The sequence below is a fragment of the Lampetra planeri genome, chromosome 35 (assembly GCF_965212315.1).
Source record: "Lampetra planeri chromosome 35, kcLamPlan1.2.h2, whole genome shotgun sequence".
In the NCBI taxonomy this organism is placed as follows: domain Eukaryota; kingdom Metazoa; phylum Chordata; class Hyperoartia; order Petromyzontiformes; family Petromyzontidae; genus Lampetra; species Lampetra planeri.
Genome location: NC_136141.1, coordinates 293,846 through 313,887, shown reverse-complemented (window position 1 = coordinate 313,887; position 20,042 = coordinate 293,846). Strand labels below are relative to the sequence as shown.

At 42.0% G+C, this 20,042-nt stretch overlaps 1 protein-coding gene across 4 annotated transcripts in view; it reads right to left on the bottom strand.

Annotated features, from left to right (window-relative positions):
* The window catches only part of SLC38A12 (solute carrier family 38 member 12), a 242,252-nt gene that overhangs the window by 214,651 nt on the left and 7,559 nt on the right, over positions 1 to 20,042 (bottom strand). For all 4 annotated transcript variants that reach the window (XM_078610855.1, XM_078610854.1, XM_078610852.1 and 1 more), the window contains exons 3-4: positions 18,983 to 19,104; positions 16,304 to 16,388 (exon numbers count right to left, since the gene is read on the bottom strand). In XM_078610855.1, coding sequence (XP_078466981.1) covers positions 16,304 to 16,388; positions 18,983 to 19,104 — 207 coding nt within the window. The remainder of the gene's footprint in view (positions 1 to 16,303; positions 16,389 to 18,982; positions 19,105 to 20,042) is intronic.

Sequence of the window (20,042 nt, the reverse complement as noted above, 5' to 3'; positions counted from 1 at the left end):
TTTAAATTTGTGGGAACCCAAATTTGAATGAATGCATTGTTACAGAAACCTGTACCAAATCACTATGCGGCCATGCGGATCTGAAACAGACACCATGAATAAACTGGATTATAAATCGGCTCGGCGATAGGTTTTCAGTTACTCTTGTATTTAAAAGCACTCACGTCTGCCCAGGATGGTGCCAAAGCTTTCTCCGACAATGATTTAACCTGAAATATGTGCAATCCGAATTAGCGGTCGGCAGTTTGCAACATCCGCAAGACTTTTACTGTTCTTTCATCAATGCCAAGATGAATCCGTGCTCTGTGTGGTGATCGGAAATAAGCCAGCTGCTTCTATTTCATGGCACAGTAAGCACAGCTGTACTCACGACATGTTTGGTAAATTTGCACAAGAAATCCATTCGCGTATTGCCCATCTACCCTCTTTATCGTGCGCAAGTTAATTCACACTGAACATTTCTGAAGCCTTTCATGATAACGTTTCGGTTTTTTTTACTATAAACGCCCTTTGCCTCTGCTGATGAGCCACGATGTGGAAACCGGAGCAGAGTTTGCTCGTCTTAAAACAATGCCCTTTAAATGATGCACTCCCAGAAGGCTGTGCGGCTGAAGGGTTGTGTAAGAAATACTTTTTTTTAAATCCTTATGGATGTGTGAAGGAGACATTTACCTCACATCTAGTTTGCCTTATAATGTAGTAGATGAGGATGGTAAACGTGCAAATGTAAGACAATAAAAGCCAAACTAAGGACAACGTCATGACAAAAATTAACAGAACAGTTATTTTGGGTGTGACAAATTAAACAACAAAAATATATTATTAAACATTCGATTAGATGCATGTACGATGAGCTTGAAAATAACTTAAAAGTATTTTGTAAGCCGTGAAAACCCGGTATTTGCCTACGGCACGCGTTGCCCCAGCTAGCAACAGCGGAGAGAGAGGAAGTCAGTACAGGTTGGTAAGGAGAAGGACCCAAGAACTGATGTTGGCTGTTCAAGTTTCAAGTTCAGTTGTGATCCAGGTGTAGTGGCATAGTGTAGTAGCATAGCGCTGGCTGCTGGCAGGAAAGGGGATCTGCGGCGTACGGCAGCCCTGACGCAAGCAGGCCACGTGACACACCAGAGGGAGATCTAGGGGGGAAAAGTCACAGAAGGTGCACACCAAGAACCCGCAGGAGGTCTCAGTGTAAATGCTTACCCCGACCTCTCAATACTCTGATAGTGCGCTGTTTTTGAGTTGTACGCCTTATGGTGTCATCTGGTCCAACACAAATGGAGACTAGGCTCTAAGAAAAGATGTCTCGGGTGTGGACCAATCAACTTCAAGGACAGTGCATATCACTATCATTATCAGTTTGTTTCTTTTTGTTTGCATTTTGACTGCTTGTGTTGTGGTTATTGCAAACATGATGCTTTGTATAAAGGTGTCAGTTTTTGTACCAGTTGAAGTGGTAAAAACCTATTACTATAACCCGCTGGTAGGTTCTCCTCATCATCTTCATCATTTTCCTCATCGTCTTCATCATTGTCCTCATCGTCTTCATCATTCTCCTCATCGTCTTCATCATTCTCCTCATCGTCTTCACCATTCTCCTCATCGTCTTCACCATTCTCCTCATCGTCTTCACCATTCTCCTCATCGTCTTCACCATTCTCCTCATCGTCTTCACCATTCTCCTCATCGTCTTCACCATTCTCCTCATTGTCTTCATCATTCTCCTCATCGTCTTCACCATTCTCCTCATCGTCTTCACCATTCTCCTCATCGTCTTCATCATTCTCCTCATCGTCTTCACCATTCTCCTCATCATCTTCACCATTCTCCTCATCGTCTTGACCATTCTCCTCATCATCTTCACCATTCTCCTCATCGTCTTCATCATTCTCCTCATCATCTTCACCATTCTCCTCATCGTCTTCACCATTCTCCTCATCGTCTTCACCATTCTCCTCATCGTCTTCACCATTCTCCTCATCATCTTCACCATTCTCCTCATCGTCTTGACCATTCTCCTCATCATCTTCACCATTCTCCTCATCGTCTTCATCATTCTCCTCATCATCTTCACCATTCTCCTCATCGTCTTCACCATTCTCCTCAGTCTTCACCATTCTCCTCATCGTCTTCACCATTCTCCTCATCATCTTCACCATTCTCCTCATCGTCTTCACCATTCTCCTCATCGTCTTCACCATTCTCCTCATCGTCTTCACCATTCTCCTCATCGTCTTCACCATTCTCCTCATCGTCTTCACCATTCTCCTCATCGTCTTCATCATTCTCCTCATCGTCTTCATCATTCTCCTCATCGTCTTCATCATTCTCCTCATCGTCTTCATCATTCTCCTCATTGTCTTCTCCATTCTCCTCATCGTCTTCATCATTCTCCTCATCGTCTTCACCATTCTCCTCATCGTCTTCACCATTCTCCTCATCGTCTTCACCATTCTCCTCATCGTCTTCACCATTCTCCTCATCGTCTTCACCATTCTCCTCATCGTCTTCACCATTCTCCTCATCGTCTTCATCATTCTCATCGTCTTCACCATTCTCATCGTCTTCACCATTCTCCTCATCGTCTTCACCATTCTCCTCATCATTAACACAACTGACGTGCTTGCGTCCGGGGATGGAATTCCTTTCCAGCTCAGACCCCGCCTGCTTGCCCTTCACCACATCTATAACGTCTTGTTGTAACAGCTCTCTCGCTGTGTTCCTCCTGGTTCAGCAGTTCCACTGCTAGATTATTTTTTCGCCTGAGGACGACTGCTTGTGTTGCAATCGAAACGTCGTGATATTTATTTTTTCTACCTACGTGACTTTACCGAAAGAACCAAAGAGTATGGATTCCTGCAGTCACGAAAGCTTCAAATAAAATATCACACAAAAATAAATTAACGTAAAAAAAAAAATTCCTCGTTGCCTAAGTTGACTTGGGTAGATTAATTTCAGACTGATCATAGTACATTTACAAGTAAATGCCTGCGAAGTCAACTCGAGTCACCGGGTTCAGAGCGCAGTGAGCCAACGACTGTGCCAACACTCCAACCCAATGATCATGTTACCCCCCAAGTGGTATTGTGAAAGTATACTGTTATATTGTTTAATAAGTACTGTGGACAAAAATGGTACGCATGGGGGCCTTATTTTACTTATTGTACAGGGCAGAATGCCGCAGTGTGTGTGTGTGTTAAATAATCTCGTGGCTTAATCTGACAATCTTCTTCTTTAGTGCTGCCTAACGGCGTGTGCGACTTCACGATGATATTGGTCCCGGTCTAGCACGGCGTGTAGAGTTTGTGCTGTTGTTAATTGTAGCCATATTTTGATGTTACTGAGCCATGTCGTTTTTGGCCGTCCTGGTCGTTTTTTCCCTTCGATTTTTCCTTCCAGGATTTGCTTTAATAGCTGGTATTTGTGGTCGTTTCGGGCAATGTGGCCTAGGTAGTAACATTTCCTGCTAATGATGGTCTTCAGCAGTTGCCTGTCAGTGCCCATATCTTGCAGAACTTGTGTATTGGTGGTTTTGGCTGTCCATGGGATTTTCAGCATTCTTCGATACAGCCACATCTCGAAAGCTTCGAGCCTTTTTGTTGCTGTTGTTGTCAGTGTCCACGTCTCTACTCCGTACAGCAAAATTGACCAGATGTAGCATTTCAGTGTGCGCAGTTTCAGTGATGTACTCAAGTTGCGGTCTGCAAGGAGTGTTTTCCATTTAATAAATGCTTGCCTTGCTTGTTCAATTCTGCTCTTGATTTCGACTTCATGGTTCAACTGATCGTCAATGATTACACCAAGGTATTTAAATCGGTGTACTTGTTCCAATTTTTCGCTGCCAAGCTTGATTGTTATTTCGCTTGTAGTTCGGCTGACCTTCATAACCTTTGTTTTCTTTTTATTAATTCGTAAGCCCCATATTTTACTCTCTGTGGCAACCTCGTCCAAGATTTGTTGTAGGTCTTGTTCCGAATCGGCCAGCAGTGCAGTGTCGTCGGCATACCTGATGTTGTTGATGTATTGTCCATTGACTTTAATACCAATGTTTTTATCTGCTAGTGTTCGATCAAAAATCTGCTCCGAGTAGATGTTGAAAAGACTGGGTGAAAGTGGGCAGCCTTGTCGTACACCTTTTTGTATTGGTGTTGGGTCTGTCAATTCGTTGTCATATCGGAGTTGGGCTGTTTGCTTCCAATTAGGAGCAATGATGAAGTTGATGTCGTTTTTATCTAGTCCCAGTTGTTTTAATAGAGCTGCTAGTCGGTCGTGGTCGACTGAGTCAAAGGCTTTCTCGTAATCTATGAAGCAGATGTACACTTCTTTCTGATGTTCGTAGCATCGCTGTAGTAGTATCTGTAGACAGAAGATTGCTTCTCTTGTGCCTAGTCCTTTGCAGAAGCCAAACTGTGTGTTCTTCAATGCATTTTCGCATGTGGAGCGTATGCGCTGTTGGATCACCTTCAGGAAGACTTTCAGCACGTGGCTCATCAAGCTTATCAGTCTGTAGTCCTCGCATTTCCGGCTTGTTGCTTTCTTTGGTATGGCCACAAAGATGGATTGTAGCCAGTCGGATGGAATTTTATTGCCATTGTATATTTGATTGTACCAATTAGTCAGTTGTCGTATGTTGTTACTGTCTAATAGTTTGAGCAATTCTACATGGATTGTGTCGGGCCCGCACGCTTTGCCTGACTTAGCTGTTTTGATTGCATGTTCTACTTCTGATGTTAAAATGTGTAGAGCGTCTTTTGACATCTGTTGGTCTTTTTCTGCAGGTGTTCTCATGGCGCCATAGAGCTTGTGTATATAGTTTGTCCAGGTGTCCATTTTTTCTTGTTTATTTAGGATTGGTTGGTTGTTGTCCGCATACAAGGTAGCTGTTGGGGCTGGTCTGTAGATGTTACCAGCTTCTTTGAGCTTCTTGTGCAGAGTAAAATTGTCATGTTTTTTAATTAGTTCTTCAATCTCGGCGCATTGTTCTTCCATCCACTTTTCTTTTGCCTGTCGGATTGCTTCTCTGATCTTCTGTTGCATTTGTTTGTACTTCTCCAAGTTGTTGTTTTTGTACATTCTTCGTTGGCTCATTAGATCGAGAATACAATGTGTCATCCATCGTTGTTTCTTTTTCGGTGGCTGATGTCCCAGCATGACTTGTTGTTTCTGTGATGCATTGTTTGAACGAGCGCCAGTACTCCTGAACATCTGCTGTTTCTGTTATTATTGAGCGGATGCTATCGTTGAGATGTTGCTGTACTTGTCTTTTATCGGCGCTGTTCTTCAGTTTCTCCAGGTCTGCTCGTCTCGTCTTTGTACATTGTATTGATCGCAATTTGAGTCTTATTGTAGCTGTTACTGGGTTATGATCTGACGATATATCGGCTCCAGGGTAGATTTTTGCTGTAATCACACTGGACTTAAACCTGATGTTAATTAGGATATAATCGATTTGGTTCCTGACGATGTTGTTGTCGGAGTCTTGCGGCGAGGTCCACGTGTACAGTCGTCGAGGTGGTAATTGGAACCACGTGTTAGCAATACTGAAACGTTCTTCTTGGCAGAATTGAACCAGTCTGTCGCCTCGTTCATTCCTTGTTCCTAGTCCGTGTTCTCCGACAATGTTCTGCATTCCACCGTGGCCAACCTTGGCGTTGAAATCGCCGAGGATTATAGTGATGTCTTGCTTCTTCAGCGGCTTCAGCGTGTTGGTTAGTTGCTCATAGAACGATTCGATTTCATGATCTTGTTTATCTGCTGTTGGAGCATAAACCTGTAGAATGTTCACGTTGACTTTGTTGCCTGCTAATTGTAGTAGTGCTATTCGTTCTGATACTGGGGTAAAGTTGTTGACTTTATTCGCTAATTTCTTGTGTACTATAAAGGCGACACCGTATGTTTGTTTGGTGTTTTCTTCTCCTCCGGAGCAGAAGATGTGGTGTTCGCTCGATATAAACTTTTTTGTTCCAGGCCATTTAGTTTCGCTTAGACTGATTATGTTGATTTTAAGTCGATCCATTTCTTCTATGACATTGGCTAGTTTTCCTGCTTGAAGTAAACTTCTAACGTTCCAAGTTGCTACTTTGAAAGGGTTCTTTGACACAAGCTCGGAGATTCTTAGCACCCCTGTCCTATTTAAAGGACGCCGATACTCAGGGCCTTTGTTGATTTTGCTTGTCATCATTGAAGTTTTCAAGGGAGAAATAATCCAAGTAGTTTCCCGTTGCTTTCTTGGATCACCATTTATTTGAAAAGGTCATGTGGGGACCTTTCGAAACGGGTTTTGTCTGACGTCTCCACTGAAGTCTTCCCGCCTTGGGTGACCCTTCTGAGAGCACTAGGCTCTCGACGGTATAGCGATCAGCTTCTCAGACGTACACAAACTCTCTCGCCGCGTTAAGGCACCGCTTCTCGAGAGACAATACGAGAGGGCAATTATGAAGAATCAATTTGAACGGAGGTGTTTGCACAGTGTATTTTAGTAGGTGAATACACACAACTTAATCTAATGTAATTTATGTTTTGACAGTGATAAATGTGCTATAAAAGGTCTGTTTGCTTCATCGCATGGCCCCAATGAGTCCCCAAATACAAAGTTCAACTGCCTCAATTAAAGTCCCTTCGATTTGTTGCTCTTCACTGGCACATGATCAAAAACAACAAGGGCATATTCCTCCACACAAATAGCACAATGAGCTCACGTGTGCATTTGAACAGCTTTATATATATCCAAGAATGTTCTCAAGTTACAGCAGAACATCTGGGAAAAGCCCACTGCCACAAGCATGACAGAGATGATGGGTGGAGTCCTTCATCCAACACTGGAAGGATCATGGCACATGATGTATGCATGTCGACAAGTGGCTCTGCATATATGAACGGCATACATCGGTGGCTGGATATCGAAGTGTTAAATGTTGATTATCAAGACAACTATCATGGTTGAATTCCTAAGAATGCTTGAAACTTCTGAGGGTAATTAACAAACCATGTAATCTGATGTACATTGGTCTTAAAGTCATCAAAGCTCAGCAACACAGTTCACAAGATTAGATCTCCAAGTGCTGATGTCACAGCCTAAATAAAAATTGGAACATTACTCACAATAACATCATGAGAAAAGCAGTGCTCCCCCCCAACCCCGTGTAAGATAAGCTATTCACAACCACCTTTCAAAAGTGATAATAAATGTCAATAGTAAATAATATTTACGAAATATTTAATGTGTGCCCATAAACACGTGTAACAACATGCCTCCAAAATAACCCTCACACATACTGAATCGTACCAGCAATGCATCCAATATTTTTATAAGAAATGTACAGTATTCCCCCGTTATTCGGCAGGGATATGTTCCGGAGATGCTCATGAACATCAAATTTCACGGATAATGATTTTGGCCTTCGAATATCGTACAAGCAAGGTCTGCAGATGCTTCTATAGGTTCGAGAATTTATCCCTCCCCATCTCTCTCATCTCTCTATCCGTCAACACTTTACCTCTCGTCACTTTATCGCATCACATTCTCTCTCATAGCTTTCTCTCTCTCTCGATGCAGTCGCGTAGAGTTCCAAATGCGATTCGCGGATAGCCAATGTCATGAAAAGCAAGTTCGTCAATGACGAGAGATATCATCCGCGAAATTTTCTATTCAGGGAGAATCTCCGGAACGTATCCCTCACAAACAACGAGGGAATACTGTACTGCAGTATGATTGGTTTCTCATGATGCAGTGCTTATTATGAAAGGATGGCAATCACGTGTTTGCTAGATCAAACATTAGGGGAAGGCAAGCAAATGTCACCACTCATAACACTAATTCTTTGTGCAGAGATAACACTTAACTTTACACTAAGTATTGTACTTCACTTTTGCACTTGACTTTTTACAATAAGTTAGTAATGTGCGGTTCATGATACAACAGTGACTTCTCAATCGTAAACACGAAAGATTATATTGGTTATCTATAGTATTTCTGTTATATGTGAAATGCAACATTGGATTGATTGGTTTTCCCTCCCCATGATGCTATCAGAATGATGTCGTGAGAAAAAAAAGAATACCCACAACCCAAGTAGTGCAACCAACGCCCCAGTGTCAGAGAACACCCCCTGCAAGATGAAATCACAGAAGTAATTCTGAAGTCCTTTCAAAAGAGCCTTATCAACACTAGGTGCCACATACGTTTATACGTCCTACGATTTGTTCACAAGCAGCAATTATTCGAAGTGCTAACAGACACTTAATACAAGCGAGTACTCCACAAAACGGAAAGCTCTGCAGTCATTACATCTGCACATGAAGTTTAATTCATTGTGGGTTTGAAGTATCAGATTTTTAGAAGCTTTTTTAGTCATCTGAAGTGACTCCAACATTGCAACGGCTGGCGGTGAAAGTTATTTAATATTACAATTCGGAGTGGAACGATGCTTTCAGCATTGAATATCAATTATAATGCTCACATTTTATGCGTCGAATCGCACGTGTTAGAATTATATATGAGGATCGATTTGTATACGTGGTGTGTAATATGTTCACGTGTGCCCTGCAATTATTCGAGGAGCTATTTTTTCCACAAGCTATTGAGACCCACAAGGTTGAAAACCGATGCAAAAGCTCGCTTGTCTAAACACATGCAGCTCAATAATATTGATCTGGAAAGCCTATAGGCCAATGGTAAAAACACTTTTTTTTACGTGTGAAAACAAATTGAGGAAGTCGGTTTAATGAATTACCCATAATGCTCTCAAAAAAAGAAGAACACTTTTTTTTGACGAAATAATTGATTCCTGAATGAAACCGTGACTCCAACTCAGAACTCATCAAATTGCCAGAGGTGCAGGCGAGGTTGGGGTGGTAAAGGGGGGAGGTGGGGGAGAGCGAATCATCCAAACCCCAATTATTTAATTGTTCGGTTATATCACCACCCGCACTGACCAGCGTGGTGAAGTATGATCAAATAACCCCACGACACACACGGCTTGGAGGGGACCTTAAACTCCTTCAGCGGTGGATTGACAAATAGTCTGTACGCTGTCCATGTAAAGTTATTCACGGTTGTGAGGGTGTCACTACCGATGCACGGAAATGGTGTTTTATAGTCTAGCAAGTGACACAAATTCATTTCAAGGTGAACGTCTGAAAGCATGCTCATTAGAACACCCTCATGCCCCCCCCGCCACCCACCAGCTTCCAGAAGACAGCTCTGCCGCCATCTCGGGTTCGGCAATGATTGACACATCATGGCCACTTTGATTAACTCTGTTGTGCAAGTCCAAGTACTGCCCGTGATGATCAATCGAAGGCAGCCGCACGCAATTAACAGCACCAAATTAAAGTGTCAAGGCAAGCGGCATAACTAATTGTCTTTTGGCCCAAATCCAGAAGCTCAAATATTGTCATATAAATTTTAATATTGACACCATCTCCTAGCCTGTATTCATTACAATGATTAACCACGTCAGCTGCAGTAAAGTCGAAACCAATAATTCCCAGTAGCGTTGTCAATCCACGACTGGACAAAGGCCTCCCTGATGCCACGTCGGTCATATCGAGGTTGGTTGACCATAATTCACCAGGAAAGATCAGTTCAGATATTATTCACCATTCATGTTAGCCATGGTTGAGAATCGAACTCAAGATCATAGAGAAGTGCGTTTAACACTGGGCCAATTTTTGAGCCCACTTGCCCCTCCCCTCGCCACTAAGGTCTGTACACTTAAACATTAGAATTCAGTAAAATGTAAATTTTATACGAACACTTTTTCTTCCAATATTATTAACGATAAAGTATTTTGGGTTGGATGGCATAAATGTAAATGTGTCGTACACACACCTCCCTCCGACACAGCCAATTACGTTTACGCGATCCAACTCAAAACACTTTTATCACGAAATATATAAATTGCCGATATGGCAAAAGGTAAAGACATTATCCCATTTAAAAACTGCAAGCAATTGTCCAAGAATAAAAACCCGGCACAGGTACAATTGCAAAATGGCAAATTTGGATTTGTAGGTAGTGCAGCGTCACACAATAACCACAAGCAGTCATTCTAATCATCACCACATACTTATAGCACAATTTGACAAGTGAAAGAAATGGCTGATAGTATAGTATAACAAAAAAGCTTTTACCTTGTGTTTTTTTTCATGTGTATGCCATTCCATTCTCCTACATACCCATTTATATTGACTAGCCTCACTTTGCATTCTTCTAAAATGCAGCTCATCCCAATAGTGACAAACAGATTGATCAGCATGATAATTGGTTCTTTACCCTTCTATCTGGCAACAAAACTGACACCTTTTTACAAGGAGTCATGTTTGCATAGACCGCAATACCTGCAGACATAATACAAACAAAGAACATAACTCAGCTTTCCTTAGAGCCTAGACTAGGCTCTAAGGAAAGCTGTCTCGGGTGTGGATCAATCAACTTTAAGGACAGTGCACATTATCAGAGTTATGTTCTTTGTTTGTATTATGACTGCAGGTATTGCGGTCTATGCAAACATGACTCCTTGTAAAAAGGTGTCAGTTTTGTTGCCAGATAGAAGGGTAAAGAACCAATTATCATATTTTTACTGGCAAATGAGGTTCCCATAAAGATTGATCAGCAGTTAAGGGTTTAATTTTCTGAACAGCGTGTGAAGACTCGTGTTGACATCTTACATTTCCCTCCTGTTTGTAGCACCACCACCACCCCGATGCAGTGATTAACATACCGCGTAATGAACTCGGCAATCCGAGCTCAAGTCTCAACCAAGATTCAAAAAAGTGGGAAGTGATATTTGAACTGGTCCTGAATCGTTCCATCAGCACTGCATATGTGGGATGAGATGGCCTTAGTCCAAAAGTGGCATGACAAGGTCTATAAATGAATGTTATTATTACTTTATTTTAAGGTTAATATATATTTACATTGGTGGCGAGATGTTAACTACTTCGCCTGGTATACAGGAGGTCGTGGGTTCGATCTGGACCCTGATTCCTGTATATTTGGAGTTTGCATTTAATACATTTCCACATCTCTATTCATACGAGTACAAACTAATTGATAACGGGTCCCATGTCATCATCACTAGGTAATGCAGAATTAGCCCCTGAAACCAGAAAACAGAATCTGGGATGAATAATGCCACTTGATTTATTACTTGCACAACTCAGGAGGAAGGTACCCTCTAAAAGGACAGGATATTTATCAGCCTATGCTCACAATGTATCTTTCCACCAGGCAGCTCAAGACAGGGAAGAACATCCAGCCGACTTCCCGGTAGTCATCAAAACGTGACATTACAGAATCCAAAATAACCCATCTTATACCCATTTGCCCTCATCGTTTACAGTCTGTGGATGTAGGAGGGGCCATGTTGAGGTTAATTTGTAGCTAATTAAAGGGGCTCCAGGTGGTGTGGGCAGGTGGTATGGTGGGAGGTAGGAAGCCCTAAATGGGATGATGCTGATGCCTCAATTTGCAGGGAGGGCATGAGCGATGAGAAATTAACAGCGACGAGTTAAACAAGGTTGTTGCTTGTATTTGTGTAGATGCGCCGTATGTCGCAATCATGTCACATTTTCTAAAGTTTACAAATTGCATAGCCACGGCGGTACGCTATTCATTGCACAATGTAGCTGAAAAAATATGGTCCGGGGGTAAAACGTTCTGAATAATTGTGTTTATAGGGCTCACTGAAGCAGCACAGTTTACAGGTGCAAAGACTGGTGAGACACATTCCAGGATAGAGGGCTGTGTTTTATTGTGTACAGACAAAAGCCATTCTCCCACACGAAAAATAATTGATGATTCAAAATAGATTTTTGCGTCAGATCACGCGAGTAAAATGTGTCTTAAACCATCCTCCAGCCAACGCAGCCAATTAATCAAGTGGCTATGTGGAAAAAAAAATACCAATGTTTTCCAATGCTTCAGCACTACCGGTTTGTTGGGGAGCACTCCACAACATTTAACAATTGAGTTTGACATTTTGCTGGTCGTTACAACCAGCATCATCAGGCAATTGCCAGAACTCAAAAATCGATCATGAATCATAGGATCAGGGAATCGTGTCTAATTTGTGAACCTTGCAGACCCACTGGCCTGCAAGGTGGCCAGGAGATCGGTAGTACGAAATAATAGTTTGAATAATCTGTGCTGGTCTATCTGTATTATCCCCTCTCTCTGGGTCCTCACAATTTCTTCCCACATATGAAATATTAAAGAATAAAAATTGCCAAACATCCAAATGCAGGACCCTCCTGAAGACAGATATTAAGACTGCTGGATAAATAAAGTACCAGTGAAAAAATTATAAAAGCAGAGACCAAAATTAAATCACAGAGGTAATTTTAGCACTGCTTATACCCAAGTGTTTTTCTGGTGGCACACACGCAGATTACACAGCTGCATTACATGAGCAGATTAGAAGTTTTCATCACTCAATATAGTGTCAGGAAATGAGATTGTGCAGAAATTTAATGGGGACATGGTTTGCTCGGTGTGTTTAATTAAAATATGACTTAGGTTAGTGGTTTTTATACACCGCCTCCCTTAAAGTGCAATATCATTTGTGAGCCCATCTGTCGGCCTAGACTAAACTGGCAGTGCAAAAACCTTATAATGCTGAACCTACATTGTGCTAACAATGCTGCGAGAGTTGGTTCATTTTTGTTGTCGCGGTTTTTAATTGGCACGTAAAGCAACAAAAGATGCGCGGGTTCAGTTTTTTATAATCCAGCAGGATGGCTGTTGGATGGATGAGACTGGTGAGGAAGTCCATCAAAGGGTGACCAGTGCTGGGATGGAGCGATGGAATCGGTTCACGTGCAGGGCCGAGATGGACTGTGACATGGACAAACACTGGCCGACGATTATTACGAACTTACGATATTGTATATTGACAGTGTATTGTGATACCAAGCCCATATTTAAATCACAGACTTGAACTGTAACACAGAGAGCAAAAATATATATAAAACACGCAGACTAGAATATGATTAAATGTTAGATGTAATGGCCAGAGGTCAGTATTGCTAGACAAATTAGAGTTACAATGCGTGTTAAACATTTCCGTGCCGTCACACATGTATAAAATATATTTAAGTACTGTATTGCGTTCACGTTGCCATGATGACCCAAAGTGACCTCAATTCAGCCAATCGCAGCGCTCTTGAATGTGCACCGACAAGAAAGAAGATTTGAACAAAGTCGTGTATTGCAGAACAATATGCAACTTCTTTTCCCCAAGTGCTGCAGCCTATTACATATGGACCAAAACATACATTAACATTGCTCTTATCAGCAAATTTGCAAGTCATGCTGTTTAACTTTGGCTTAAAACATTTTTAGGATTCTTCGGGTTCACCGTTATACAGTAGCTCAAGTGCCAGCGGACCAGGTGATAACACCTTTAGGATCCTTACAGGTCAGGGTTACGACCCAAGGATCCTTACAGGTCAGGGTTAACACCCAAGGATCATTACAGGTCAGGGTTTAACACCTAAGGGACAGCAGTGTGCCAGTTTCCAGAGCAACTTAGCTGTAGGTACACCGGCTATTCCGTTCCATGATCAGTATGCAACGGGCAACTTTAAAAATGGGCATAACTCGAGGTTCAATGGAATATTTTTCTCATTAATTTCGACTTTCAGTGCACTCTATTGATTAAACGGACATGTAATGAGGTTTACGAAGAAAACACCCATTACATGTTTAATAAAGCTCGTTGAGGCAACTTCTGGAATCCGTCTTTTATTCAACTTGTATACAGCTTTTCCTTCACGCTGCTGACAGGCAGCGTGAGAGGGACAGACAGAGAGAGAGACACACTGACACGTGGCAACCCGGAGCCCCGCTCCCGCGTGGCCCCCTTCCTCTGTTCGTTCCCGTTCTGACCACGTGTCGTTCGTCTCCAACCAATCCTGGTTAGCCTCCATGGAATATTCCAGGCCCCCTCGTAAGCTGCCGGGACCACGCCCCTGACTCATCTCCCCATTGGCTGTGGCCAAAGCCAGCAGAACCAATCCCCTACTTACAGCTGTCACCTTTCCATTACGTCAGGGCCACGCCCCTAGGCTTCCCCCCATTGGCTATAAACCAGGACCGGCAGAGCCAATCATCATGACGAGTTGTGATATGTCTTTGAGCTGGATATATTACATTATTACACATGTAAAAGCACTGTAAAATGCTTTTTTTTACAAGTAATGACTGCAAAAGCAGACCTTCCACAGAGATATTATATGCATTCCACAATGTGCTTAATCATATAATTATCATACAACTTAAAGAAGGTCCCTATGTTGTGGAAATGAAAGATTGAGTATGGCGATGCGTCCTTTGTGTTGACGTCAGGAAGTAGTCCAAGACTCCATGTAAGATGGGATCATGCACAGCCATAACTGACAAACACCGCACCACTTGAGAAGGATGACACCAGTTATCCCCGTGTGAAGTGTCAAAACTCATCCTGCACACCCCCACCGCCATCCTAAGCGCTACGGGATCCTCACAGTGATTAACGAATCATAATCGATGAGTGTTATGTTGCCACCAGGAAGACAGCTGGCAAGTGTGAAGCTCAGCAGAGCTAAGCAGCACCGGCGTAAACGGAGCTGCACTTGCAGTCTGTGGTAAAACTCTGATAAGACATGGACTGCACAGGCACTATAATGCTGATATTTCAGTAAAAATTATGGTGACAAAGATGTTAAGTCTTTGCAATTTTTGAAATTGGTTCCATTCTTGTCTCAAATCAATTTTCTGCTAATCTCAACAGAAGGAGGCAGTGAATGTTTACACCACCGCCACCGTATACTGAATAGTGAGTGCCCATGCGCAAGCCTTCTCTTCCAATCCCACTTTAATTTCTAAAATCACTTTCAGTGTATTATCAGCACACTGCACCACCCAACCCAGTGAGATCCTGTTTTTTGTCCCAATGCTGTGGTGACTGCGGGTCTCTGCCTAGGTCAGTGCAGCCAGTAATGAGTCAATGATACTAGAAGCACAGCGATGCTTAAGTATACCAGGAGGTGTATTGGACAACAGGACACAAGCAGAGCCAAAACAAAACAAGAAAAGGGTTCATGGACCGCATCTGTCTCTGGTGATCATCCGTGACTTATCAAGACTTACTTTCATCACGGGTCTAAAATTGTATAAATAGCTCATTTCACCCAGAGTAATAGATGAATTATCCCCAACTCCATCGTTTCATGATGGAAATTTTAAAATGCTCTATCTGTCTCTAACCCTCTGCTCTGTCCTGTTCTTTCGTCCTCTGTTCACAGGCAAATTCCTTTCACTTTATCGAGTTACTTTGATGAAAGGTGGCTTCATGAAATTAGACACAGTTTAATGTTGGTCAAAGTGTCCAGGTCAAATGCAATTTTAATATTCCACCGTAAATTAAAGGGGATTTAAAAGCTCTTTGCCATAGAAACAGAGCTATTCTCTCTTTGAACTCCCAGTTCTAACCCAAGAGACATCACATTCTGAATAATCCTCTGCTTTTTAATTTCTTTATTTTCATTCTGTCACTTGGCAACACTGGAACAAATAAACAATGAGGTTACTGTATTACCAATCCATTTGCGAAGACTGCATTGTACTCTCGTATTCTTTCAAAATGTAAAGGGACATTGACCATATTTGTGCACGGGTCTCTCAACCACACTACTAGGCCAAGATTGTAATTAGTGCGGTGCATCATCACAAATAAGACTTACAGTAGCATTTTAACAGCGACTGCATATTCATCCATTCATTTGCTAGCTGTAAAACAAAATTGCTTTTCATGAGTATGGCAATCAATGCATTTGGGGTTTCACTATTTTCCTACTCCAACCTGAATCAACTGATATGGGTCAGGGCTTTATAATGTGGTGAACCACCAAAGAGGAATCTGGCCACGTCGCATTCTGACTCGGTTTGCTAGACTTGCTATCAGAGGCTGCAAATTCAAATTCCATTAAATGCACAATTTAGCCCATCATTGCGCTGGGGTAAATAAAATGTCTTCCAATTTGTGGAAAATAAACTGTGGTTGTCCTGTGAAGTGAAAGGCACTTGTCATAACAATGTGGAACTTGAACCAGTGACTCAGGGCATTAAATAGATAAATTAACGTAACCTCATGCTCAATTGAGCAGGAACTCCATTTGACCGGCTCACATGGTCAGATTGAGAACTCGACAAAACAGCGCTAAATCATATTGTCATGGCGATTTTTTTTATCATTTGTGCTCTTGGCTTCAATAAAAAAAACGTTGCGAAGAAAAATTAACTTTTTTTAAATATGCCCACCTCCTTCTTCTCCTCGCTGCTCTTCCAGCGGATGTGCGCGTTTGCTGCCGCCATGGCTTCAACAACAAACGTCGTGGTCACGAAGCTTTGAAGACAAACAAACATGCAATTTGTATTAGGACTGCATAGGTCTTCGCAGTTGTGCTGTACAGCTCTCCAAATGTGTTTCCAGATTGTACCGTGTGCTGTTCCGCACGATGTCCGACATTTTGCTCCATGTTCTGTGAGCTTCTTCAGGAACGTAATCCCGACAGGTTTTACCGAATTCATTTCCTGATGAAGCTCCTAGCACGTGGAGCCAAATGTTGGATATCATTCCAAACAATGTGCGCTACAACCCAAAAAATGTATCAAGGAACTATGTAATCAGAATTATCATTATAATATTGCATGGTGTGTTTAGGAAATAACCTCTTTTAAAAGGGTACTGGTTTGGTGAACTAATAGAAATTAATGCCTCAGTCTTTGGAAACACTGCTGACCCTATTTGATCCATTCATTCCCAAAAGGCTAAACAATACAAACAGTAATTAAAACCCCTTAACAAGGTAAACAGCAATTTAAACGTATCCAACATAAAAAGTAATGGACTGCACTAATCCCAAAACAAGTATATTTCCAATGGGGCCATGCTAATTGTTAATGAGATTTCAAATACTCATTTTTTTTTTCTTCAATGCCAAGCGTCTTACTCAATCTTACATACATTGCCTATTTTTGACCGTTAGTATAAGTGTTGTTTGCGAGCGACTCTTAATTCTGGAACGGTACATTGGTTCTGGGCCAGCAATGGCATTCACACAAGATTCCACACACAACTCCTCCATCCCACCACTTGCCCTGGTATTCCATTGTCATCAGGATTAGGGGTCACGATTCTATTCAATATTCAATCATATTTAATATATTATTGTAATGCGTGTATCGTATTGTTTGGTCTCATTTGTTCCATTATCCGACAGGTGACATGCATGAGCACAGAATAAGTGAGGCAAGGGCAGGACACATTGCAAGAAGATGAGATGACCAATGGATGAAACTGGTGATGGAATGGCAGCCAAATGAGAGAATGTGTCCAAGAGAATGACCCCTGTTGAGATGGAGTGATGAGATCAGCCCATGCATATGATGGATTGTGGCATCACACGACCGAGACAGATGCTGACACTAAAAAAGGCCTTCATCCAGGAGTGACTTGACAATGGCTAATAGTTATGAAGGCATAAAAAATAATTAATTAAATATTCTTAGATGCAAACCTTTGTGGATAGACTGATTATAAGAATAAACTTTATTGATGAATCAACGTATGCCTCACACACGCATTTAGGCTGAGCTGTCTAAGGCCTGGCTAGATAGAAGAAACACTTCTCCACCAACGTGCATGCACACGCACACACACAACACACATTGATTTGCAGTGTTTTTTCCAAGATAAATGGTCCTTAAAGGCAGAAAACACTGCAATAAAAGCAGCATGTAAAATCTCATGCAATGTTAACTTAACTCTCAAGCCAGCATGGCAAGAAAAAGCAAACCTATGAGTGTGATAGTCTTATGAAGCACCGTTAACCCAAATAAAACCCGTGGATGAAATACATTTAATAAGATTTCACAAAGTGTCCCTCAATTCCCCACTGCAAAATGCATTCCGGTTCAATTGCTTTATGGATTGGCATGAGTTTTATTTACAAAATTGTGTCGCATTAAATGCATTCTTAATGGTTGCGTGAATTTTATATGGTTAACCCATTTTTGTTCATGACAATGAAAGTAATTATCAATTCTCACTGAAGGACCAAGAGGCAAGATGCCTCCTGTTACAGACATTACATGCAAATTGTAAAATAAATACACATACGACTTCAGAGTGCATGATTTATGAAAACAGCAAATGATTGGCTTATTAGCACAAACATTATATCAATGAGCAGCTCAATTACTCTAAACTTTTTGCAGACTTAACTTCTTCCTTTTGGAGTAGTTTACCTGAATAGAATGGTTGAATTCCCCATTGACTAGCTAATGAAAAGTTTGCAAGGTAAGGTCAAAAGTCCAATTAACAGGATCGCAACCGTCAGCTGAAATGGAGAGCTGCCGAGTTATTAACTGTTTAATAAACCGGGTAAGACTGTCCACAAAAAAACTAATTTGCAAAGCATCTTTACTTCGCACTACAGTGAGAGTAGCAGAATAATAACAAAATCGTACTGTGCAAGTTAGCGGAAATAAGAATGTATGGAATTGTCGTTGATGACTGGTGGCACATGTTCCACCTGTACTTCCCACTACGGCACCAGATTCCTACGCAAACAAAGAAAAGGCAAAGATCCCCCCCACCCCCCCGTATAGCCTTGACATACTTTTTGGGGCAAGTGCTGTGAGCAAGCACCTATTTAGGCCGGTATGGCACACGACGGGGTAGGTGGCCAACACCACGCCCAACCGTCTTTGTTTCCCAACTGCTGATGTTTACACACTGCAGCAGGTACTTATTTAAGGCTGAACCGAGCAGCTCAGACTTCTGCCACTGTTATTGCTACACTACCGCTCCCCACCACACACCCAAACAACAACAGTCGTCATTTGCCACTTAGTGGTGGTGATGTCATCACAGTGCCTGTGTCAGGACGAACATATTAACACTCAAAATACACATACACGGCCATTGATAGATACCTCATGAAGGCGAGGAGGATGAGGAGGAAGAGGCTGACGAGCCAACCAGCCATGCCAAAGGCCTTGGGCATCGTGAGTGCTCCAGTCCCCACGATCAGGTTAAACATGTACACCAGCCCCACCTGGTGGCATACAGACACAACGTAAAGGATCGTCCATCTAACCTCATGATGATGACGACTGCCGTGAGTCCAAATGGAATGGATAGCAAATGGGTTTGAATAGGACTGGTGGGACCAATCCTGGCTACGCAACATTTCCCACGCTTAGAACAGACCATGGACTGAGTCTTGTGTTGCATCTTTAGTCAGGTGTTGTTTATGGAGTCTCTTCTACTTGCTATCCTCCATGCATCGGATTCAAAAGTTGCCATAACAGCCTCGCATACCACATGGGCAAGTACTTTAAGGGAGCACCTACTAAAGCCCACGTGGCACACAAAAGGGTGGTGTAGCCAGAACCATCCTTGGCCCTCATTGTCTCTCCAGTGTTAATATTTACAAATCGTGGCAGGTACTTCTATAGGGCTGAGTCAACCTTGCCACTGATGTTACACGTGGTTGAAAATCGAACCCAGGTTTCCAGGATCGTAGTGCACCACAGCAGCACAGATTTGTGCACAAACCCAATGAGGTAATCTATCTATGGAAACACACAAAGACAGGTGACATAACAGCAAGTATAACTACATAGCATGCAAATAGATTCAAGAGTGCACGTGTAATAAACTACTGCACAAATGAATAAATAAATACTTTAGTACAATATATGCATGCAATAGCTCACACAGGTTATATAAAGTCACACCATCATTTAAATTTATAATGAATAAAAATTATTAGCGCGTAACGTATAGAGGCTTCAGAAAAGCATTACTCCAGGTCAGCGATCCCTGAAACGCTCAATTCATAAAGCAACTATAACCAACTCAAGAGCTGCAATGTTATTGGAGCACAAAATTGACCCATTGATTTTGTTAATGCAATTTTCCAAGCAAAGAATAATGGCAAAATTAGATTTTAGATGAACCCCGATTTCTATCCAAACTGTGGGAATTAGT